The sequence below is a fragment of the Mus musculus genome, chromosome 14 (assembly GCF_000001635.26).
Source record: "Mus musculus strain C57BL/6J chromosome 14, GRCm38.p6 C57BL/6J".
NCBI classification, from domain to species: Eukaryota; Metazoa; Chordata; class Mammalia; order Rodentia; family Muridae; genus Mus; species Mus musculus.
Genome location: NC_000080.6, coordinates 34,076,519 through 34,101,112, shown reverse-complemented (window position 1 = coordinate 34,101,112; position 24,594 = coordinate 34,076,519). Strand labels below are relative to the sequence as shown.

General features: G+C 49.5%; 2 protein-coding genes across 3 annotated transcripts in view; one reads left to right on the top strand and one right to left on the bottom strand.

The window, feature by feature from the left end:
• A630023A22Rik (RIKEN cDNA A630023A22 gene) overlaps nucleotides 1–24,594 on the top strand; it is a 51,629-nt gene that overhangs the window by 1,642 nt on the left and 25,393 nt on the right. The gene's annotated exons all lie outside the window — the stretch shown is intronic.
• On the bottom strand, nucleotides 542–15,134 carry Anxa8 (annexin A8). 2 transcript variants are annotated; one of them, NM_013473.4, is made up of 12 exons: nucleotides 15,037–15,134; nucleotides 11,512–11,602; nucleotides 10,412–10,506; nucleotides 9,199–9,312; nucleotides 8,493–8,583; nucleotides 7,656–7,735; nucleotides 7,170–7,229; nucleotides 6,622–6,715; nucleotides 6,295–6,390; nucleotides 4,525–4,583; nucleotides 3,134–3,256; nucleotides 542–1,422 (listed from the first exon to the last, which is right to left on the bottom strand). In NM_013473.4, exons 1-12 carry the CDS (start codon nucleotides 15,055–15,057, stop codon nucleotides 1,363–1,365), a joined length of 984 nt encoding a protein of 327 aa, NP_038501.2. In that variant the 5' UTR covers nucleotides 15,058–15,134; the 3' UTR covers nucleotides 542–1,362. The 2 variants fall into 2 exon arrangements, with proteins under 2 accessions (NP_038501.2, NP_001268774.1); NM_001281845.1 differs by having other exon boundaries at nucleotides 6,700–6,715.

Genomic DNA, 24,594 nt, shown 5'->3' with positions numbered 1-24,594 from the left:
AACAAACAAACAAACAAACAAAATAAAACAACAAAATTAAGGTTGAGAAGAAATTGAAGACAACTGGATGTCAACCTCTGACCTTCCAGTCAGTAAGCATGCCCTCTACCCCAGTGCATAACACCCCAGTGCACACAACCCCCAGTGCACACCCCTCCAGTGCACACTTCCCAGTGCACATCACCAGTGCAAACACACACCCCAGTTTACACACACCAGTGCCCATTTCCCAGTGCACACATCCCCCACTACACACTTCCCAGTGCACATATACCCACAGTGTACACACACCCAGGGCATGCACCCCCCAGTGCATGCACCCCAGTATACAACACTCCAGTACACCCCCCTCAATGCACACACACCCCAGTGCACACACACACAGTGCACATACACCCACAGTGTATACATACCCAATGCATACATCCCCCCAGTGCACACCCCCAGTGCACACACCCCAATGCACATACCCCAGTGCACACACACTCCAGTTTATATACCCTAGTACACACAAATGTACCCCCCACAAATCCACAGACACTTTTTGAAAGTACAAATGTTTATGATTCTGAAAGCCCAACGAATATTGAGAAGAGTTCTGTCATGTTCTTCAGGCTCGGAGACCACGATCAGAGGATGGGATTCATGCTCAGGGCTGGGCGGCTCCCTAGTCTGCAAGCTTCAGCATGGAGGGAATGACTGGACAAGCCCGAGTTTCTCAGACCACAGCGTACTTGGGTCAGGACGGGGATTTGTAATCCCATCTAATGCGTGCTATTAGGATGGTGTAAGAATTTTCCTCCACCTAGAGCCTAACAATTTCCGTTAAGTGAGTGTCCCGATTGGCAGAGCTATGTGACCCTTTCTCAGATCCACGGCCGTGTCCTCTCATAGAGGTGCTCTCCCACATGCTCACTGGCTGCCTGATAATGATGCTTAGCAGCTAAGACAACTGCTAGAAATCCATGTTCCTTGGTTCTTCCTCTGAAGACCCTGACTCAGTAGATGGGTCAGAGCCAAGGCATCTGTGTGCCCTGTGCCCAGGAGATTTTGTGTGAAGGGGAAGGAATGACCCACAGGACACTGCAAGCTTCTTTCTTCATGTTGATGTTTCCGTTTGCTCAGAGGTAATGCTAGGGTGGGCGGTATACACATACCTAGAAATGACTGACGGGAGAGGTGGAAGGGAAACCCAGGCTGGTCTCATCATCCGGGTCAGAAGCATGGGATGAGAAGCATCAGAAACTGGGCAACAGAAGACTAAAAGCCAGATGAGGTGTCCCCTACCCCCACCCATGGTCGGGGCTGAAGCTGCAGGGGCTGGGCTCACACTTCTTGCCCTTGTTCTATTTTTTGACATTTTCAGAGGTCAGTGCCCACAAGGTTCAGCAGGGCAGTCTTGTAGTAACCACTGGTGTCGGCCTAGAGGAAGGAAGCACAAGGGGGTGGTTAGAAGGGAGTTTTATGATGTTGGCTTTTCTCTTCTGTTTTCATTACTAAAAGTTGTGTTCCCTGGGTGGGGCCTGTCCCTTCAAGTGTTTCTATGCCACAGTTCTATGTAATGCTATTTATTGCTCTTTCCTCCATGTTTCAGACTATTCTTTTGATTCTCTGTCCAGCCCGATGGGGGATGGTTGAGGGAAGTGAGTCACAGACACAGATCCACTCTTAAGCCCTAAGACAAGGAAGGCTTGCAGGTCGTTTCCTTATTCAGTCAACTTCCCCAGGCTCCTTTCCTGTGCATCTCTCAGGACCCAGGAGTACAGAGCCATTCACTTATTCAACATGAGCCATATATATTCGTCACCCACTACTGCATGTCAGGGAGCCAAGGCTGAAAGTAAGGAGCCCAGAGTCACATCTAGACATAGAGAGAGCATGGGGCAGATTGGGTCATGCAGGTCCGGACCACAGCTCTGTCAACATACACAGACTCTGTTTTCACCTCGGTGAGACATGCTCTCTCATCTATAAAATGCCATCTGTGATGAGGTGTACTGCGTGGGTGACCTAGTGGCAGCCCAGGCTGGCTTGTGCTTAATCTCCCATCCCCTGAGCAACTTCGTTGTGAAATCTAAAACACAAAAATAGTTCCAACACCTCTATCTTACTGCCTGCCTCCCTGATGCCATCCTGCCTGAAGTTTCTTAAAGTAGTGTTTTAAAAATATAACACTTGTCCCTCAGTGTCCATGGGAGAATGGTTCCAAGACCCCACCAATACTAAACTGAATATGTTCAAGTCCCTGATAGGAAATGCTGCTGGTCTTGGCTATAACCTATGCACACCCTCCTATACTTTAAACAATCTTTAGATTGTTCATAATATTTAATGCAATGCAGATAATATGTAAATTTATATGACATATAACCATTGTTCAGGGAATAGTGACAAGAAAAAAAGCATGTGTGTGTTCAGTATAGATTAATTTTTTTCCTGAGTGTTTTCAATCTTTGGTTGTCTGAACCAGCAAACGCAGAGGTCTGCTATCTAATTTCGTCAACAATCCAACCTGGTGGAAGAACTATGGGTTGCCTATCTAATTTCGTCAACAATCCAACCTGGTAGAAGAACTAGCCACTTGACTGAGTAGCTAAGGGATATTCTTGTCATGCTTTGACTTCTGGCAATGAAATAGTTAATGAAATGAAATCTGTAGACAGGCCATCTCAGTCCTAGCAGGGATCCCTCCCTATGCACTTAATACCCTGGGAGTTTCACTAGTTGGAATGTAGGTAGGCAATCCACTGGAGCCTAAAACTTCCTTACTTGGACTACTTAGATGTAGGACCAAAAGGGGGCCCTGATTTCTATGAAACTACGTTCTCTCTTTGTCCCTTCAGAAATGGTTCCTTTTGCAAGGCGTTGGTATATTCCATAGCTCAAATGCAAAGCCACTTTCTGGGATAAGGGCAGCCCTTTGTGCTTCTTTAGTCTCCACATGCTCCCTGATACACCCATAGTTACGCGTCTCTCCTTCCTGGTCTCTGTGTGTGCCATCCGGTAACTGATGCAAGCGTGAGGTGCCCACGGGGAAGGGATGGTCATCTGGGACATCAGTCATGTCATCTCACATCCCAGGAATGTCTGTGTCATAAGCTGGCATCAGTACAGTTGAGAACCTGTGCCTTACCATGATCATGCTGCTGAGAGTCTTGCCGTACATCTTCTTAAACTGACCCTTGATAAGATTTAAGTCAATCTCACTCCTGGAAACAATGTTCCTTATCAGCGTTCCATCACGTGTCCCTGCTCCCTGCATAAGACAGTGACAGTCAGCCATCATGTTTCTTGTTGCCTGTCTACCTCTGTAAGGATGGACCAACCTGTGTAGGGATTTATAAAGAACTAGAAGTGCAGGGGTGGGCCTCTGATTCAGTGGGGAGCACACCAAGAGGGGGACTTTGGTGACACAGGTTTGTTTTCTTTTCCCCAAATTCTATTCTTTGATGGTGCTAAGATTGAACCCAAGAACTTGCGCATGCTGGGCAAGTGCTCTAGAAGGGAGCTCCATCCACAGCCCATGACAAAGAGCTCCTCTTTCTCAATCTCCTCATTCAGTGGCGGTGCCTTGTCTTATTAGAAGCCCAATGCCTGGAGTTGTGGTATGCATTTGATTTACTGCATCAGACTCTAGTCAGAAAACACTCACTACTCCAGGAAGACTTCTTATTTGAGCAGCATCACTGTAATGTCACTCAAGTGGCTGTTTCATGAGCAGGATCTTTCAGCTTTCTCTGTCATCCCTGCCTGGTCTTAAGTCAGACGGCGCTTCATAACTAAGGAAATAGCACTCTCTCTCCTTCATGGTGCAGATGTGTCCAGAGGGCTTGGGGCTGATGGTATGACTCTCACTTTAGATGGTGCCAGCATCATTACTAGAGAAGCTGGGCACTGAAATTAGTCACTGAGAATTACTTTAAATGCTTCTTTTCCAGTTTAGTTAGAGATACCCTCAACTCTACTCAGGAAGAACAGCATGATCATCTATTTCTGAAGCCAGGGCAGCCTTATAGGAAAGAGGAAATCTGAAGTTAGCACCTGATCATGAGTAGGAAAATTGACATGCCAATTGGGACAATGTCCCCAGAGTCTGTCCATGTCAAGGGGGTTGGGATTCCAGCCATGCCTGCCTATTGTCTTCAATGAGGAGATACAGGACAATAAAAAGCACAAGCTGATGGGTCTGAGATCAATGCATGGCTCTACAACTTAGAAGGGGTGTGGCCTTGCACAAGCCTTAGACACACCACACTTCAGATGGCAATGGTGATATGGACCACTCAGAGCTGTTGTCAAGGTTCCATGAGTCTTCAATGAACCTGCTCAAATGTTCCTTCAGGGACTGTGGCTTCCCTTCCCAAGGCTTAGTTGGCCCTCTAAGAAAGCAAGTCTTTCTGACACATGAGAGATTAGACCAAGAGAGAGCCCAGTGTTCAGATGGCAGGGACTCTGAGTACCCCTGTTGTACATCTGACATCATATAGGGCTGACTACAGAGGGGGCAGCACCCAGGACAGTTACCTTCATGGCGTAGTAGAGTCTCTCTGCAAAGTAGCTGTGGACGTTCCGGGTGCATTTCACTGGCAAACAGGAAAACTCTGTTAATGTTAGGAGGGTGCAGGCTGTGTGGCATACATTTGTATTTGTTTATGTGTTTCTGTGGGCGTTAAGGGTTAGTATTGTGTAAGGGTTGGCATGTTTCTTTGTGTGCCACCTAGCTCCAAAACAAAGGCTTTGTGTAAGGCAGAGAGTAGGGCAAGGGCAGAGCCTGGGGGAGTGGGCACAGCTCCAAAGGCCCAGAACAGCCAGGGAAAAGGGCGAGATGTGAATGCACTGGGCATCTGTGGGACTCATCTGAAGTCACCAAGTAAGGTCTGCTAGAAGACATCGCTAAGCTGTCACATCCAGGAAGCATCTTCTTTAAGAATTTGGTTACTCAGCTGCACATAGATTGCCACAGAACAATGGCTGTGGGTCTCAGAGTACCCTGTGAGTGGAAACCCACATCTTGAATTTTCATGTAACCAAAGAAGCTTAGCTTTAAGGACTAAGGCACCAGAAATTCCTGGTCTGGAGTGTGGACCCCAAATTTTCTTCTCCGTAGATGTATCTTTCATGAACTGTAGCATCTGCACTGGGAGATGGTATTAACCCAAGGCTGGGCACATGGGCTTTGTGGGAGGTAGGAATGTGTATAAAGTCTCTCTTGATACTGTATGACTTTGTTACTCAACCTCTGACACACCTGTGACATGAGGGTGACTGAGGCTTTAAGAAGAGAAGGACCAAGAACTGCCGATCACAGTGGGGTCCTTCCTGCATGCCTTTGCCCTTTAGGAGGCATTATTATTTAGGGCTGATGGGTAGAGTTCTAGGTGACAGCAGAGGGTGTGTCTAGCTTTTGCAACATAGAATAAACTGATTAACCGGATAAACTTTACCACAGTCATTAAAGCTGGCCAGGAACCCTCAGATGTTAATAGCCACTGGAGACATAGGGATAGAGGGAGGAGGTCTTGGCTACTGGCCTCCACACAGAGGCAAGCCTGGGGTAGAGGTAAGTGCCTGGCCTTGAAGCTCTCATCTTAGCTCCATTATGTAAGGTGGTATAGGGGAAGTCCTTCTGCCTGGCTCTGGTCTCTGCTCGACCATGACTCTTCCCATACGGTTTCAGCTTTATACCCAAGATGTGCTATGGACATGGATTTGGTCTTCTGTGGCAGGAAAAGTTTTCTATGTTCCTCTTGGTTGGGACTCAAATTATACACTAACATTTCTTCAGTTAGCAACTGAGGTTGAGGCTTGTACCTGGATTACGCCCAAAAAGGAAGCTTTGAACAGGGCTACAGCAGCGGGACCAGAATGCTCTCTGAGTAGTGTCTGGGGTTAGGCCTGGGCCCTGGGCCTGGAGTCACTGAGGTAACACTCATGTGTACACAGACACACACAGACACACACAGACACACACAGACACACACAGACACACACAGACACACAGACACACAGACACACAGACACAGACACACAGACACACACACACACACACACACACACACACACACACACACACACACACACACACACGGGGGATTGAATAGACAACATGAAGAATAGTTCCTGGCAGGCCACACTGAGACTTTTGAGGTGTTGTCCCAGGGATGTGGGCTGAAAGGTATGGGTTTAGAGCACTGGGAGTTGGGGACGCTCTTTGAATTACAGAGATCCAGTCATCTGCTGCCACTTTCCTGGGCTGTGGATACAAATGTGCTGAGAGCCAAGCCCCCTTCTTACCCACAGTGAGCATGGCCTCCTCCAGCGAACCATGGGTCTCACTCTTGATGCTATCCTCAATGCACTTGTTGGCAATTTTTTCATATTCCTCGAACACTATGGAGAGAAGCATCCACGTAAGGGATACGTAGATTACGCGCTGCACCTGAGTGCAGTATGAGCACATTTCTGCCTCCATCTTGGCACATGGGGAAGAGTCAAGGTCTCCATGGCTCTCTCCCCAAGTCTAAGCTGCTTAAGACTACACATCAGACCTTCCACACAAAGGCAGAGGCCACGTGGCTAGGGCAGCCACACACCCCTGCGTGTCCCACTTCTGCCCTGTACCTCTCATCAGGTGAGTGGCACTGCGTGTGCACAGGATAGTGATGAACTTCATCTCATCGGTTCCCATAATCTTCTCACCCGCTTCATGCAGGGCCTAGAATTGGGACAGGAGGAGGTGGAGGTGAGAGAGAATTCTAGCTCACCATCAGTGAGCCTAACATGGTGGCTCACTGTCCTGAACTCCTGTTCCTCTAATAGTGTTGGCTCTCCTCTGTCCTGGGCCATCAGCTTCTTTAGAAAATTCTCCTTCCCCCATTGTCTCTGGGAGCACTGAGTAACAAGCACTCTACCAATAGATACACAGAGATGTGCACATGAGCAAGCTCTGGGCTCAGGGAGGCTCGCTCTGCCTGACAGCCTTAGCTCCTCCCTTCCCAGCTTCTCCATTTTTCCTTTTCTTCCATTGAGTTTCCCAGATATCCTGCTTTCCTCCTTAGTCAACACATGGTGGAGGCTGCAGAGACGGGTCTATATTAAAGAAAGCTCTCCTTGGCAAAGGGGATCATAAAGCTCAGAGTTCAGGTGGTAAGGTCAAGGTACCGTTTTACCTGTGCATCTTGGAGGACCAGTCCTGGATCCACAAAGCCGCTCACATCATCTCTGCTGCCCTAGGATCAGAGAAAATCACTCTGTAAGGCAGGTCAGGACTCAGAACACTGGGCTGAGGGGACAGTGGGGTACAGAGGGCAGGTAGGAAAAGACTATTGCTTCTGATCCATGAGACCTGCAAGCCAGCAGCCATCCTCACCATGCCTCACTGTTGGCATTTGTACCACGAAAGTAGATGAGCTACTTCATTGGAATGGTGGATTCAGTGAGCCACACTAGTGAGCAGAGCCCACTAGGATAAGGAAAGAGAGGCATGAGGCTCTCAGGGAGGACCCTCCTTTTGTGCTGACACACAGATGGTGCTTCCAGATCGCTGGGTTTCCCCATAGCCCAGCCCTCACTGGGAGTCATGACTCAAGGGCTGTGCTGGGATGGCTCTCTTTGGATCTTTAAGCCACAGAGTTCTGGAATCTGGATTGTGTTACCTGCAGGAGACACACCAGAATCCGCTCCAGATAGCCACTCGTGTCTCCTTGGATGTCTTCTTCCAGGGTAGATCCATAGTCTGCAGAAAAACAGAACCAGAGGTAATGGACAGTGAGTGACCCAGGGCCTGTCAGGGTCCACTTCCTTCCTCCAGACCTGCTTCCCACACTTCTCCCAACGGGCGGACAAGTTCTTGGTACAGAAGGTGTACACCCCATTTAGATGTCCAAATTGGCAGACATCTAGCTAGGTAATCATTCAGATGTTGACATAAATGTGCAACCAAGCTAGAGAGAGAAATAGATCAGGCCAGAGAGCCAGACCAGAGCCTGCAGACTGAGACTATTTCATTGCCAAGTTGAGCAAAGCCAGAGCCTTTAGACTCCCTTGGCCAGAAGCACAACATGGAGGACTGGCTGGCCTTTGCTTGCCTGGAAGGCTAGGCACTATATAGGAGAGTAAGCCAGTGGGGCTCCCCTAGCATAATGGGGCCCTGGCAGATGACCCTCTCTAGTGTTCTGGGTCAACCCATGTGCAGCCAACAAGTACTCTTGCCCACTGCTGCCCCCGTCCCCAGCACTGCCACAGCATTAAGGGACATGAGCTCATCTGGGCACACATCACTCTCCCCATGTCTGAGCCATGCTCAATTACTGTTGGGTACAGGATTTGGCACCCGTGGGCACTAGTTGGACTTTATCTCAGAAGACCTTCCAAAGGCTCCTTTCCACTCTGGTTGAGTTCCCTTGGGAACTGCCTGACTCCTTTTCCCTATCAGGTTGCCAAAACGTAGGCCATGTCTAGGTTTCCACCCCACCATCTTTGCAACCCCTTACCTTCCTCATATGCCTTCATTATCTCTCTCAGCTGGTTCTTGGTCCGAGAAGCTAGGATCTCAATGATGACTCCTTCTTTGGTTCCTAAGCCCTGGGGACAGAGACCTCTGTGTTCTGGAGTGCTCTGCCCTTGGTCTCCTGCTCCGCCTGCCCTATCTTCTAAGAAGCTATGGCCACTGCCTCTTCTGCCCTCTTCTGTTGGAGGGTGATATTGAATCCCCACCATTGTTTCTTAGGACAGCTAATGCTGTAAGCTACCTCAGCTCTCTTTCCTTAGCTGGGTGGTCTCACCTAGGTGGCTCCACCTTCCCACCCTTAAGCACTGCCATCTGTTAGTGAGGATAATGAGGCAAGCCTACCCTGAAGGTGGCCTTAGAGGTCACAGCTGTAAAATGCCTGGCATAGACTGTACTGAGTATCCTTTTAGTGGGGATGTTGTGGCTTCTGGGTCTCCAGTACCACCTAATCTGTGAGAGTAACAGGAATGATGAAGCAAAGGATGGCCAAGGGGCAGTGCTCAGACTGCAGAGATGGATTTCCGATTCCCCTGCACTCCTGCTGGTCCAACCCTATTCTAAGAAGTACTGATCTAGACCTTTATTGTGACTGGTCAGCCCCACTGCTGGGCGGCTGTTGGAGCAGGTTGCAAGCTCATTAGGTCAGTCAGGCCCAGGTGGCCACTCTGATTTATGGCAAAGTGGAGTACCTTCATGGCATCGTGCAGCTCCTTGGCCTCGTAGCTGTATGGCGGGTACATGAGGGCCACGATGAGTCTCTCAAATTTGCCACTCAGCTCTGACTTTAAGGTCTCAGTGAGGTCCTAAGACAGGCAGAAAGAAAGGTCGAGATGACTTATCTTCTAAGCCCACTGCAGTGCAGGCAGGTGGTTAAGGCTGGCCTGGGGACTCTTTCTTCCTTCCCACATGGACTCTGTCCTGTTGGTGTGATGACACAGACATGTGACAGCTCAGCACACAGTCCAGTACTGGGCACATTCTAAACTCAGGAAAATAGGATTGCCATTGCTTTCGGGACTGCAAGATCGGAGGGTGGCAGCTCCATGCTTAACTTATTACATGATTCAGTGAGGAGAGGGAAAGAGGGGGTTGGAGAGAGAGGAGGAAGGGAAAGAAAGAAAGAGATTCCAAGATTCTGTCTCAACCTGACTCTTCCTGAGGGCACACACAACTACAAGAAGCCACTAGGTCACACCCAGCTGATTTGTACAGGGCTGTCAGACTGTCACTTAAGAGCTCTGGAGCCTTAGGAAATTACTCAACCTTTCTGATGTTGAACTCGGAGGATAATGTGTAGCTTGGAGGGGAAAGGAGTTACATATGGCTTCACTAAACTTCATCACTGATGCTTTTGTGTTAAATCTGTGAGCAAATGGGGAGACTCTAGGCACCCACATGCCTATGCACAAACCTCTGGCATTCACTGTGCGCCTCTGGTTCTGTGCTAAGGGCTGGGAGCAGCCAAAGTGCCCCTAGAGTATCCACAGGCAGGAGAGGAACACACAAGTAACTCCCCTGTGAGAAGCATGTGCCTGTGCTGTGAAACAGAAGGGAGCCAGGTGTTGCCAGGGAGCAGGGATATGGAAGGTCAGTTCAGGTAGTGGGACAGCAAAGCTGGAGAGAGAACAGGGAAGAAATGGGGCTAGACCATGCAAGGCTAATGTCATGCTGGGGCTTGGGAGCTATAAATGGCTCTTGCAGAAAAAAAAACAAAAAAACAAAAAAAAACCAAAAAACCAAAAAACCAAAAAAGCAAACAAACAAACAAACAAACAAAAAACCAGAACAGCCAGAGAAACTTGACCACAGATGAATGGAAGTATTGTTTTAATGCAATATGCCCTATGTACACATTTCCATTCTGGGAGGAACTGCCTGGTCTTTGGCACCCAACCTGCTTACCTTTCCAAATTGAGCCTTGAAGGACTTGGCAATCTGCTGCCTCTGCACATTGCTCCTCTTGGTGAGCACGTCTATGATGGCCTGCTCATTGGTTCCTGTAGGAGTGTACAGTATGAGAATCCCTTCTACCTCTGGGGGGGGGCATCAGAAAAGACTGAAGGGGGGCGAGCTGCAAACGTCCAATTTCCATGGTGTAAACAAGGCATCCAGGTAGTGCACCTCTTGGTTCCCCATCTCCAACTTACATAGTGTTGGGTATGGCTCAGGCTTGACTTCATAGCATAGCAACCAAGGGCAGGGAGCTTTGGACAACAACTGTGGACCTTTGAAGCATGCCCAAGGGAGATATTTTAAGTCTTTCCCTTGTGTTGGTCACATTAGAGGAATATCACAGCGAATTCTAGACCATTGGGTCTGAGAGTCTGCCTTGTATGTCATGGACGAGAAGGCTCATTTCCTGGAGCCTGCATTTGCTTATATTAGAAGTGGGGATAACAGTAAAGTTTTCATGGAAACAGTGGGTATGAGGATGCAGTCTAGGCCCCTTTGGGCACGGCAGTTCTCTTTAGTGTCCTGACTCACTGGGCAGAGCCAGCTGAGAGATGACTCCTACCTGGAGCGAGACCAAATCCTAGGGTAAACCGGTCCCTTCCCACTCACGCTCATGTGAGGTATGGGAAGCAGCTGACTGTCTGGTCAGTCAGCGTGGGGTAGAGGACAAGCTGCAGGATCCATGTGGCTGATCGCCCTGGCCTCAGTGCCACACCTAAACTCCCATCCCATGCCCACAGTGGGCCTGGTGCCAATCCATCTTCCCCTGATGGATTGGGAAGTGTGTGTTTATGAAGCAGAAGAGAACTATCGAGTCCAGAGTCCTGGCAGCCGTTTTACAAGTGAGAAACTTCAGATTAATGATGGCCTTCCCTGTCATTGTCACTTGGGAAGGAACAGCCACTCAACTCAGAGCCGGTGTGATGCTGTAAGTAACTAAGTCACTTAGTAAAATGGGGGCCCCGTCTATGCCTGACTGTCCCTGGCATCCACTTTCTGAGGATGTGGGATGTGAGGCCCCAGCGGCCAGGCCATGGGTGGTAACTCACCAATCCCCTTCATGGCTTTGTAGAGGGTCTCTGCATCAGGGTCTGGGTTGAAATGAGAACTACCCTTCACGCTGACGCCCTCCTGTTCAACCTGCAAGACAAACAGGTCTGCTCATGATGGAAAATACAGGAAAGGTAGGGGAACCTCCTGGCTTACCATGTAGTCTACTTTGTTAAACTAAGGACTTCCCCTGGGCTCTGAGACCAGATGGAGCCTTGCAGGGTGTGACTGGGTGCTCCAACTAATAGACTGGTGCAGCTGGGACCAGAGCTTATAAAAAGAAATTACCTGTTGGCTGAGGGCAGATAGCGGACTGGTCACACACAGTTCTCATCCGCACCGTGTACAGCAGAATGGGTGGAAATAAACTCACAAGGAGTGGCTTTGTGTCTGGATGTGGCATCTGGACATTTTTTTTTTCTTGTGAGGAAGGTTCTAAGCCTATTCTGGTCTTTCCTGTGGTGAGGTGTGGCTATTTCAGAGGGCCAGGAGACACGCTGAGCATCCCCAAAGCTCAGGTGGTTTGCAAGACCATGGGATCGTATTGGGCAGAGGGTTAAGTTTAGAGAGAACTGTAGGATGGATATTCTATGGATTATGGAATAAACTTGATAACCAAAGTACCCAGACCCTCGTCTTACACACTTGCAATCCAGGGCCAGTGTAAAGGCCACTTATCTGTGTGCTCCGCATAATTTATCAGATGCTTAGGATGCAGGACCCTGTGTGTTTTAGGGGGAGGGGTGGTGAAGAGTGGGGGGAACTAGGGGTAGGGTTGAGGGGAGACCTGGTTCCTTCAGATGGAGAGTTTAGTCGAACCCCTCTGGTCGTTCACCCACCTGCTCACACAGCTCTTCTGTTGTTCCCCATCCACCCACCTGCTTTCCACCTCACACGTTCGCCCAACCATTCACCAATTCTCTACCCAGGCTGCAGGGTCCTTACACCCACCTGCCTGCCCTTCCCCTTCGTCCGGCTTCCTTCTTTCCGTCTCCTCTCCTCCCCCGTTTGCCTCCTTTTCTCTTAGTTTCTTCTCAAGCACCCTCCACCTATCTTTCCTTTTCTCCCTACACTCATTGTCTGTCCCCTCAAGCCTCAGGCTAGACCCTGGAAATACACAACAGGTCCCCACCTCCATAAGGGTCCTGCTTCTGAGAAAGGAACAAGGCATCTTTCTGTGTCCTTTGGTTGATTTTCACGTGTCCAAAAATAGAGTTTCCCTTCCCATTTATTGCACCATGCTTTATAACAGGAACTGTTAGAAATAATTCCTAGGGAAAGTTTCTCCAGTGAGCCAAATGCTGCCACACACACACACACACACACACACACACACACACACTCCTTGCTTCTGAGGTCACACACTGCTACTACTAGAAGTCTACTTGAGCATTCTCTGTAAAGTGCGTTAAGCATGTTGCTCAGCCTGCCACCTTCTCCAGCAGTCGTATTAGGAGCCTGGGCTTGGTGGCTTGGCTAGTAAGCTGGCACTTCACCCACAGCCTGGTTCACAACCTGAGCTCTGTCTACCTCCCCCACTCTTCAGATGATTCACACTTTTCCAGACACTGGGTTTTATTGGAATGTTTCACTGCAGAGAGCCTCACCCATAGACATGTGGGTTTTCTGAGGGGTGTGGGGTGGGCAGCATTTAAGTTCTCACTTCCTAGTTTCTCTGCCTGACCCAAAGAAGTGTCAGAAACTTAGTCATTGAGGAGTGTCCCCCATACCATTCTGGGACCTGTATTTGTCAGCAGCTCCAGGGGTGGCTCAGATATCACCACATTGAGAAGCCTGTCTCTCTTCCCTTGCTAAGGTTCTATAGAAAGAGATCAGCGTTCTGGGTGCCAAGGATGGGACACTGCCTAGAGTGGAGATTAGGAGGCATCTATCCCAGCTTCCATGTCAGCCTCAGGCTTCTGATGGAGCTACCCTGAGGCCAGTGATTCCAGACCATCACACACCCAGGAAAAAGGCAATTCAGGCAATTTTGGATGCTATGTCTAGAACACCGTCTGTCATGGGCATGCAGGATCTGGCATACTTTTGTCTGATCTCTTCACCACAAAGGGGGAACCTGTTTTGAAGACAGGCACTCTCTGTCACTCTTTTGACCTCTCCAGTCCTGTATTTAATCCAACTTTGTACTCAGGGGACATTTGGTCCTCACTGGCAGCCTGGACAGATACAGAAGCCTTGCTGCCCTGAGTCTGCTCTCCCAAGGGTCAGAGATGCTGGATGACTGAGTGCATCCGGACCCAGGCTGCCCAGACCTAAACCCTTACTAGTGTGGCAGCTGTGGTACTGGAGTCTCCATTTCCACCCTTGTGTGTAAAGCCACCCATCCTACAGACTTGCTGTGAGGTTCCAGTGACAGTGGTGAGAGATGCCGACAGGAGTGTCCCCATCCATACAGAAGGTTCTGAGAGTACCAACCAATCCAATCAGGTCCCCAAGAGGATGGCCCCTGCCCCTGCCCTATGGAGTGCAGGGCCTAGAATCAGGCTATTTTGGCCAGCATCTGACTGCAGGAACTGCCCAACACTCAGAGCCCTGCTGTGTGCACCTGCACAAGGCGTATTGCCAGCAGCTGCTGTGAAGCTATGCACAGCCACTGCTCGGGCTGCTTTCTCCTGAGGGTCAGGATGATAGCTCATCTCTTCCTGCCTTCTAGTCTGTCCTATCTGTCCAGAGACGCCCCCCCCCCCTTCCCGGGGCATCTACACCTACAGCTTCTCTCTGGGTGGTGGCACAGCAACAAAGATTTTCCTGAAGCTGGGCCAACTTGGATCTTCTGCCTATAAGGAGCCCGGAGACTGTGCAGAGACTTTGGGCTTTCTCTAGTCTAAGCTGTCCGAGGGACCTGAGCAAGCTACCTGGTGTCCCAGAACCTCAGCTTTTCCCTCTTTGAGTGCCCCAGCTGGGACGAGGAAGGTGCATAGCACATGTAGCCGTGTGCCTGCCCATGAGGTGTTTCGGCTGTACATGTGGGTAGAGGTGGCTCCGTACTGTTTGGAAGTCGAGCTCCAACCCCTTAGCCTGTCATTCAAGTCCCTCGATGTTCCTTCCATCCGGGATCCTCTCCAGACCTAGATCCAACCCATCTGAACATTCAAATGCTCAAACAGGGCAATGTTTTCCAAAGTCAACTTCCTGGGCCCCCTAGCGCCTTTCACACACTGCTACTTCTGCAAGGAGCAGCCTGCTAGAGTCTCTCCAAGCACAAACTCACACATTGCACATATCCACAGAGGCACTAAAGTAGCTTTTCCCCTACAGAAGTCTCCCTCTGGACACTCGAATCCTTTAGCTTTCTCTTTGCAGTTAAAAATTAAAAAAAAAAATGTTCTTGTTTTATTTTTAACTGTCTTACCTTTCAAACCTTAACTTTTCTAAGCGTGGACAGGGTTTTTCTCCCAGTTTCCTCACCGGGACTTGGCCTCGCAGGTTCAGCTTTACTTTTTGTGTCCTCCACACTCCCAACAAGGACTAGGGACCCATCTCCCCAGACCATTTCAACTTACCCAGGCTTTCCACCAGGCCATCCTGTCTGCTGCTTTTCCCAGGGAGATGAAGAAACACTAGTTGGCCTCTGCTCAGTGACTGGACACAGCTACTCCCCGATAGTAGGTGTGGTTGTGTACACAGGTCCAGCCCCACCCAGCCCTCCCTCCCTCCACCTCAGGCTCCGCTTGGCTCTGGGCCCCTCCTGTGACTCCCAGACCCCACCCAGACACTGCCCGGGCCTGCCCTGAGAATGTTTGGGCTGTGGCTGTCACATAGCTTGGAAACTCTGAGGTAGCGTTTGAAAGTAAACATGGCTATAGCTTCTTGAGGTTGGCTAGACCTCAATCACAGAGAGAAGGGACCGGCAGCGCGCAGCCCTTCTGCTTACTGCCATCTTTGCATACTTAGCAGCACAATGAGTTCAGCAAAGGACACAGAAACAGCCACCCCTATTCCCTGGGGTGCACTGTGTCTAAATTCCTCTTTAACCATCTTGTAACGACGGATCCTTGGGTCATGATCACAGTCTTAGGAAGCAGGTATGAGTTCCTGTGCTAGAGGGAACCATTCGCAAGCACCTAGATTATTTGCTTAAATGACAGTTGTTGTGACAACAGAGTGACTGTGTACCAACTCTCATGGGGTGAGAGGCTGCTGCCTCCCATGGGGAGGGGCGGGGTAGGAGATGCTAGTTGCCAAGGGGCAGGAGTACTATTCCCAACTAGCTTCCAAGAAGCTCAATTTTGGGAATTTCCTACTTTTCTTCAACTCTCCCTCAGCACAACTCTTCTTATAGGATCCCTTAACTAAGCTAGCTCCTAGCTAGCTACCTTTCAGTGTGAGGCTGCTGCCTCTGGGAGCATCACCCAGTTCCAGGAAGGCTCCTAAAGCTCTCAGCCCTCATGATGACTTTTAAATCCAAGGAAACCTTGCAGAATGTTTCTTTTTCTTTCTGAAGGGTCAGGTTTTAATGTCCCAGTCTTCAGCCCCAGCCAGTCCTGACAGCCTTGCTTCATTAGGGCCTTCTGTACTGGCTGCCTCAGGCACCAATTCCATGTCCAGTCCAGTTTTAACTGGTCCATGTAGAGGCCTATAGCACAAGCCCAGAACAAGCTGGAAGCCAACACTGCCCTCATACCAGCAGCAGGACCTGCAAGCCACAGTTGCCTGGGTCCCCAGCAGTCTACACACGAGGCTCGACCCTACATTATGTACAGGCTACCCAGCATGAAGAAGCCATAGGCAGTTTCCCGGTCCATGTCACTCTGCATGATGCCAGGAGTCCATTTCAGAACCAGGAGAGAAAGCTGTCTCATATGCCCTGCAGAGGAGTCAAGCATCTCATGATCCAGCTCAGACCCCATTGTGGGGCCACCGAGGTTGCAGAACAGCCTTTTATGAATGGTCCCGTGATGTGAAATGTTCAAAGTTCCCACCCCTGACTCCAGTGTTCTTTGTTCTACAAACAGAGTTGTCATCTCTTTCTTGTGGCGTGGGCAGGGATGGGTAGGGATGGATCTGGGCTGGCAAGCAGAGAGGAGGAAGGTAGCCATGCCCTGGGAAGGCAGCTACTGAGCAGAGCTGCAGGGAACCTGGAGATCCATTGAGCAACAGTGCAGTGCAATGCAGCGAAAGGAAGACGGTCCCAGCTGCCTCAGCACAAAGTGATGGCGGACACATTCCAGGCCTTCGGAAGCTTGGATTCCCCTACATTTTTAGGTTGGTGGACACCCATGCTTGTTTATATCGAGATGTCCGTACAGGGACATGCATGTGAGTCTCTAGAGCCAGTGATTCTGGAACCGGAAGGGTCTAGCCCAAGTCAGGCAGTACAGGTGACTGAGATGGGTCCCCTGAAGGAGCAGCAATGTTGAGGGCCCTTGGATAGCCCAGGAAAAGGGCCAGCCTCTGCAGGGATTCTGGGCTAAACCATCCCATCCATGTAGCTTCAGGTAAGCTTCATGTTACCATGTGCCCCTGGCATGATACAGCACCCCCTTATCTACCGGACGTGTGCCCACATTCTTCCTTCACTGAGCAATGGAGACACACAGAACTTGAGATATTACACACATGGATAGGGTCCTCACAGAGGAATTCACTGTATCCTGTATTTCCTACCATTTAGCTGACCCTAGGAGGGTCATGCAAACAAGAAAATGAGGCTGGCAGAAGTTTACTTAGGATTTGGGGGTGCTCAGCACCCGGGCCCTAATCCAGCGGAGTTCTGTGGGTCCTCAGATCCTACTATATGTGCCCCTCCCCCCATCTCAAAGTTCAGAGCGATGCTGTGGGTTGCATCCTAGACACTGAGCTGAGCTCATGGTGTAGCCGTGTGCCTCCAGCCCGGGGAAGGAGCACAAATATCCCTGAGCATCAGAGAGGAGAGCACAGGGTTCAGTTTGAATGGAGAGCAGAAGGTCTGTTTAGCCTGGGACCCGAGGTGCTAGGCTGTTCAGAGAAAAGGATTTTTCTACCACATCACAAAGTGCCACCAGAGCTAATAAAGTGGAAGGGCCCCAAGGAGGCCTTCACATGGTGTTTGTGAACGGATGAAACCTGTGTGTGATGATGGGTCAGGACATGTGTGAGTACAGAGATGGAGCGAGTGCCCCTCGGCTCATTGTAATCCGCACAGACGTTAAGCTGAGGAGGGAGAGGCACGCACAAACTTGTAGTTTGAAAGGGAGTGGCCTGTTGCAGTTGAAAATGACTGTGGAGTTTGTAGGAAACAGGCAGGTGGAGTTTGGGACTGGGTGAGGCTCACAGACTATCAAGGGCTATCTGGGATGCTGGCCATATAGAACATGGTACAAACAAGGGTTCCACCCAGCTCTCCTCACAGGTCCAACCCGACATGTGGGAAGCATGGTACAATGTGTTCTCCCATGAGGGCCTGGTGAGGGCTCAGGGTGTTTGAATGGGCTGCCAAACTCAGTACGACTGTAGTTTTAATGAGATGAAGGAAGAGTTGGCTAAAGAGGGGTAACTGTCAGAGGTTTGAATAGTCAAGTGATGTCAATGAACCCACCCAGCCCTAGTGTAAGTGACCCAGCATAGTAGATTTGAGGGAACCCCTATGTAGTCCCAGAACATAGACCCATACAGAGGCCCAGCAACGGCATCTGCAGCTTGAGTGGAGTGATTCTCTGCCTCTGCCCAGTTTGCCTTTTAGTATCCACCCACCGCAGGCCTTCTGGGGTCTAAACCCTCTGGGTCTCCCCATCATAGCAGGCTGTGCCGTGGATTTTTCCCCTGTTTGCTCTACCCAGAAAGGCAGTACACCCAGCTTGTGGGTTTGTGTGTTCTGCTCCGGCATCTTCCTGTCACCTTTGACCACTGAGGGTGGAGAGCTGCCACACACTGCTGCCTCTCATCTGGTCCTCAGATGCCACTGTCTCCTACAGCCAAAGTCAATTTTCGGGGCCACACCCTGGAGAGTCCAACGCTCTTCTCAGCTCCATCCAGCCACGTTAAATTTCCAAGTCCATTTGCTTTCAAAAACGTTACTTTCACCCTTTTTCAAACGCTGCCTTTTCCGGATTGTTCTATTTTTCCCTCCATTCTTGGCTTCTCATCTCATTATTTTAAAACACATCTTAAATATTGTTTATTGGAGCAAGCATAATTCTGTAATCAGCATACATAGCTGTAAGAAGGAAAAAATATGAACACCATACTCACATTAGACTGGCACTAGATTTTAATCTTTCTTGTATCTTGTTTCTTTTTTTTGGTTTTATGAGACTGGGTTTCTCTGTATAGCCCTGGCTGTCCTGGAACTCACTTTGTAGACCAGGCTGGCCTCGAACTCAGAAATCTGCCTGCCTCTGCCTCCCAAGTGCTGGGATTAAAGGCGTGCGCCACCACGCCCGGCTGTATCTTGTTTCTTGACTCTCCTTGTTTAGATACTGAAGATTTTCTCTCTCCTGGATCCTCTTCTGCAAGAAAAATTTCCCATAGGCCCTAGCACTATGGGTGGGTAAGGGGACTCTAGAGGTGGCTTTGCTGAAACCTGTCGCACTCTATCAGCTGCAATGGGCTGCAATTTGTTTTTATAAATCTCACTTCAGTCTCAGAGCAGTGGATTCCCATAGTTTATATGAGAGAAGGTCGTCTGAGGTGTGTTCTGGGTACAGATGAGGTTTTTGGTGTTGTTTTAGGAAGTTGGGATTAGGGTCAGCCTTCCCTAGCTCTGGCTTGTAGGGATGAAGATTCCAATGTTAAAGTCTGGCTTTTCATCCTTTTATGCAAAATCCCTGTTCTTTTGTATTTTTAGTTTGTAAGACGGGGTCTCTCTACAACCGGACTGGCCCGGAACTCAGTCTGTAGACTAGGCTGGCCATGAGCTCACAGAGATCCCGCTGCCCCCGCCTCTGAGCGCTGGAATCGAAGGTGTGCACCACCACTCCTGGCCTGGCCCTAGTTCTCTAAGCAATCATCCAATAATTTGGCTTCAAGTTTCTTTGATTATAATATCCCTTACAAATTTTCTGATACTTGGGAAATGGATCTCTTGCTTTTAGCTGAATTCTGTATTGGTGAGTTGTGCTTAGCCTGGGGGCTTTGGTTAAGTTGGCAAACATCAGCCCATGTGAGCAGTTGGTAGACAGGCATCTGTGGTGTTTGCTTTCGACTGGTAGCCTTCAGTAGCCCAGGGCAGGCACAGAAAAGACGAACAATCGCATCCATCCACCTGGATCTGCAGCTCTAACCTGATCATGGACACAAGCAAAGAAGCCAAAGATAGGTGTGGTGGCTCAGACCGATAAGCTCAACTCTCGGGAAGCTAAGATACTAGGGTTATCATGGGATTGGGGTAGCTTGGGTTATATACTGAGTCCAGGTCAACCTAGGCTATAGAATGAGACTGTTTTGAAATAAGATGGGGTAGGTATCTTTGTGTGTGTGTGTAAAACAGAGACATTTAGCTTGTTGGAGTAAGAGTAGACCATGGGCCTGGCTCAGGGGTGCTACTGGAGAGCAAATGAAGGTGTGGTAAATTGAAGGTTAAAATAAACTTAAATTATGGGATGGGACTATATTGTACAAATTGGAAGATTTCATGGAGCGGATAAAAGGATATCTGAGCTGTATATTTAGCAGATGGCCAGGTTCAAGCTCTGGCTGAGGAAGATAACACAAAGAATGGTTCAAAACCACCACGCCTGCTGGAGTACTATAGGTGTTGTGCTACCCTGAATACCACCCGGTGATGTCTCCGGGAATGAGTAAGAAGATACTGGGGGAAAGGGAGGGCCAAGCTTCATGATGGGCACTTATTTAGGAGAATCCAGAACTCCTATTGGTCAGCCCTTTACAGTGGAGCTGGCTCAGGGCTGGTGGGTCCCAGCACCTCTCTGATGTTCAGGACAGGAAGTTACTCTTTGGTTTGGGGGCTGTGTGGTTTGGGGACTTAGAGTGATGCAGGGTGCTGCTTCTAGGCATTGTCAGACTCTTGGCGCTTTCAAGAAACATCTGCAGAAAGGGAAAGGCCTGCGCTGTATCTGGCCTACCCAGCGGAACTTGGAGAGCGGTTTAGTGAACAAATGTAAGCGCTGGGCGCCACCTTGTGGAATAGTGTAGCACTAACATCAGCTCCTTCACCCTCATTCCCCAGACCTCAGGATGACAGCCTAGGCGCAGAAGGCAGAATGTGGGAGGTCACCAAGGCAGAATGACCCTAAGCAGGGGTGTGGTGCACACAGGAGATACTCTCAGTCCCCTCTATCCCGTGGTCATAACTTCTACAGATGTTCTACAGATGTGGCCTGTGACCACCTCATAAACTAAGCCCTGGCCTCCTTCTTACCTGGCAAGTCCCACTAGATCCATAGCTCTCTGGGTTCTGTTCCTGAGAGGCTCAACTCATCCCCAGACAATGGGAAAACAGGGAAGCAGCAGGAATTTTAGTCACAAGGAATTACATCTCTGGATTTGGGACCCCTGAGTTAAATCCAGGCTCCTGAGCCGAACCTTGCTTGGTCTTCTACCCTTGGTGCCTGTCATGCCCAAACTACCACCGGGATCCTGAGCCCGGTAGTAGTGGGTCACTACTCTCTCCTTTGTCCAAGGAAACGATATGTCTCCTTGACAACCTTGCAGCCGGTCTGAGATGCTTGGTGTCGGTCTGAGGTGCTCAGTCAAGGCGGCTCAGGAAAACCAGTGCAGCAATAATGCTGTTGATAACTCAGACCCATCTTTATTTTTTTAATTGAAAAAAAGTCATATGATGTATTTTACCATGTTTCCCCCTCCCCAGTTCTTACCAGACCCTCTTCCCCACCTACCCAACATCATATGCTTTTCTCTTTCCCTTTAAACAGACAAGTAAGCAAACAAAACAAAACGCCAACACACACACACACACACACACACACACACACACACACACACACACCCCAGAAATAAAAATAAACAAGCCAAAGGTCAATAAGATAAAAAAAAAAAACCCAAACAAAGCAAAATGAGACGCCATGTCTATAAAAATATCATTGAGTTTGTCCTGTGTTTGCCAAGTACCACCCTGTGTGTGGCTTGCACCAAAACGTGTTAATACACCTAGTGAGACTCCATTGGAGAAAAGTGATTTTTCCGTTTTCTGTTGACAGTGGGTATCAATCACAGATTGTTTGTTAGAGGTGGGAGCCGGTGTCCACTTCCCCCATCTGGCTGAACTTGTGCAGGCGTTGTGCATGCTACTACAGGCTCTGTGAGGTGAGCTCACACACAAGACCCTGGTTCTTGAACATAAGGAATGGAACGTCTTCCTGCTGCGTGGGCCCGGCTCTAGCACGCACACAAGACCCCTTCTGTAGGCTGGAGGCGGGTGTGGGACTCTGCTGGGGAGGCCATGCTTGGGTGGGGACATGGTGATGGGCTCTCTTCCGCCAGCACAGCTCACAGCTTCCCAGGGATGTCGTGAAAGGTGGGTGGGAGAGAACAGGAAAGAAGTATGTGGTGTGACAGCCACTCACGGGGAGTCTGTTGGGTCTGGTTCCTCACCATGGTGAAGAGTGCTTTGGGGACACCTGCTTAGTCTGTGGCCCCAAGACTAACCTCCATTCCTGTGGGCATTCCCCAGCTGACAAAGCGGGTATGCCCCTGCAGGCTGGGGGTGCATTCTGATGTGGCCTGGGGAGTGTTAGCAAGCTTGCAGTTCTACCTAAGAGATTCAGGAAAGAAATAGAGTTCTTTATTATTGGGATATTTTTCTTCTGGGGACCCTCCTCCTCCAGAGGGTAAGTCTTATGGGTAAGAAGGCACCAGCCAGCTGTTCCATGGCTGCCGTATGTCACCCAGTGTCCAGCCTGCATGGATATTTCAGTTCAGGTAGTATAGTAGGACTGGGTGTCTGGGCCTGGTCAGATTTAGTGACCCCATGATATTGGTTAAAATGTAGGTGACTTCTTTATAATACCCGACTTCTGCCTGCTTTTCTCTCCCTTTACCATCCACTATTCAGAGACACTGCCACCTTTTAGGAGCTCCAGTGCTGAAAGATGGAGGGAGGTCACTCCAGGTCCATTGCTTTCATTGGGTCTGATCAACTTGGCAGCTGTAACAAACTACCATAGACTGTGTGGCTTACAAGCAATAGGCGTGTACTGTTCACAGCTCTGGAGGGGGAAGTCCAAGGTCAAGCTGGACGAATGTCTGCCACAGTCCTGTAGCTCTGCAGTGCCTCTGGTTGTGTTCTCATAGGGCAGATGGAGACTTAAGCCACAAATCCCACTAATAAGGTTCTGCTTTCACAACCCAGTGACTCCCTGTGGCCTCACGCCACTCTTGAGGATAGGGATTTGCACACAGGTATTCTAGGGGATAGGACACAGGAAACTGGCTAGGTCTGTTGTTCCCTCTCTTCTCCCCAGGACAGACATTAGAATGTCTCCCTCTTTCTAACTCTATGAGCCAGGCATATTAGTGTTAGCACTTTCTTCTATACCCTAAGCAGATCCATTTCTGCTTCTCTGGGGAATCCCATCCAATAAACATGGCCGACAGCTGCTCACTTCTCCCAGGTTTAGAATGTGAAGTAAGAACAGAATGAAGGTATGGGGAAAAGGAAAAGGGATGGGGGAAAAAGGAATGGAGGAAAAGAAGGAGGAGGAGGAGGAGGAGGCAGAGAAAAGAGCAGAGAGGAGAAGAGGGAGGGAGGGGGAGAGAGGGGGAGACTTTTGATGGATTACCTTATTTACCATCCAGACTTCTACAGCCTGGGCCAGTCCTGGTGCAGAGACAAAGAGATGGAGCAAGGGCACCAGGACCTCTGTTTTGTGTGAGCAGGAGCTCCCGCTGAGTGTGGGTGTGTGTGTGTGTGGCAGTGCCTGAGCATGTGTCGGGACACTGCACGGTCACTGCTAAAGTGTGAGGGTCTCTCCTGGCTTCAGGGAGCCCAAATGGGGTCCAGGATGAGAGATTATGAAAAGCAATGGGAAGGAAGTTCTGAATGATACAGCCCAGGAAGAATCCTCTATCCTGGGGACAAGGACAAGCCTTGAGGAAGAGCATCGATAAATCAAGGCCACCTCTTCTCTCTGGATGTTCTAGCTGTCTCGCCGGAAGTGACCAGCCTCAGGCTAAAGAGATGGCTGAGAGGTTAAGAGCTCTGACTGCTCTTCCGCTGTTCAATTCTCAGCAACCACATGGTGGCTCATAGCTATCTATAATGAGATCTGATGCCCTCTACTGGAATGCAGGCAGAACACTTTATACATAATCAATCAATCAATTAGTCAATCAGTCAATCAATTTTTAAAAAAAGTAACCAGCCTCTGTTGCTAAGGGCTGGGCCCCACAGGGTAGTGACAGTCCTGGATTGCAGGCAGAAGTTCTGGTCACTAAGGCACAAGCCAGACTGATGCGCTCCAACTGTACCTGCCACAGTCTTGCTGCAGCACATGTCTTTGGCAATAGGAGAGGGGTAGGGGCATCCGAGTTCATACCTTGCCATCAGGGACCTCTGTTCCAATTCGCCTTTACTCCTCTCATAGGTGGTGTTTGCTGGACAGTAGAGAACGGCTGCCAGAAATGGGAGAGGACTGGAAGGTGAGAGAGGCTTATATCCTCTCCAGGTAAAAGCTATGCAGCCAGAGCTGAGGCAGTCAAGAGCAGGACAAGACAGGGAAGTTGGGGGAGAGATAAGGAGCAGAAACCCCATTGAGTGAGTGCTTTGAAGTTCAAAGTTTTACAATGAAGAGGAAAAGCCTACATAAAACCATTCACACAACGTCAGGCATTCCAGTGTAGCTTTCATTTTGGAAGCATGGAGGGGTAGCATATCCATGATTACCCATGGATTCCATCCATACTATTTACAAGTCACGGCGTGCCATATTTCCACCTGTATTCTCCTTAGAGAAATTCAAGTACAATGCTTGGGTATAATGGGGAGTATAGAAGGCTGCCATTTAATTAACTATCAAGATTTGGTATAACTGATAACCTATGTCGTGACCTTTCTGGAGAGCCTTCAGAAGACCCTGGGGCCCCTTGTTAGGTCCTCATCCAGGTGTACCTGGTCCCTGTGGGACCACACAGCCACGGTGCATGTTCAAGGTGCCTGAACACTC

Coding starts and splice junctions, on each gene's coding strand:
- Anxa8 (NM_013473.4), bottom strand. CDS start 15,057: ATGGCCTGGTGGAAAGCCTGG. Junction 9,313..10,411: donor TCAAGGCTCAATTTGGAAAG/GTAAGCAGGTTG, acceptor TGCCTGTCTTAG/GACCTCACTGAGACCTTAAA. Junction 6,716..7,169: donor TGGTCCTCCAAGATGCACAG/GTAAAACGGTAC, acceptor TCCCAATTCTAG/GCCCTGCATGAAGCGGGTGA.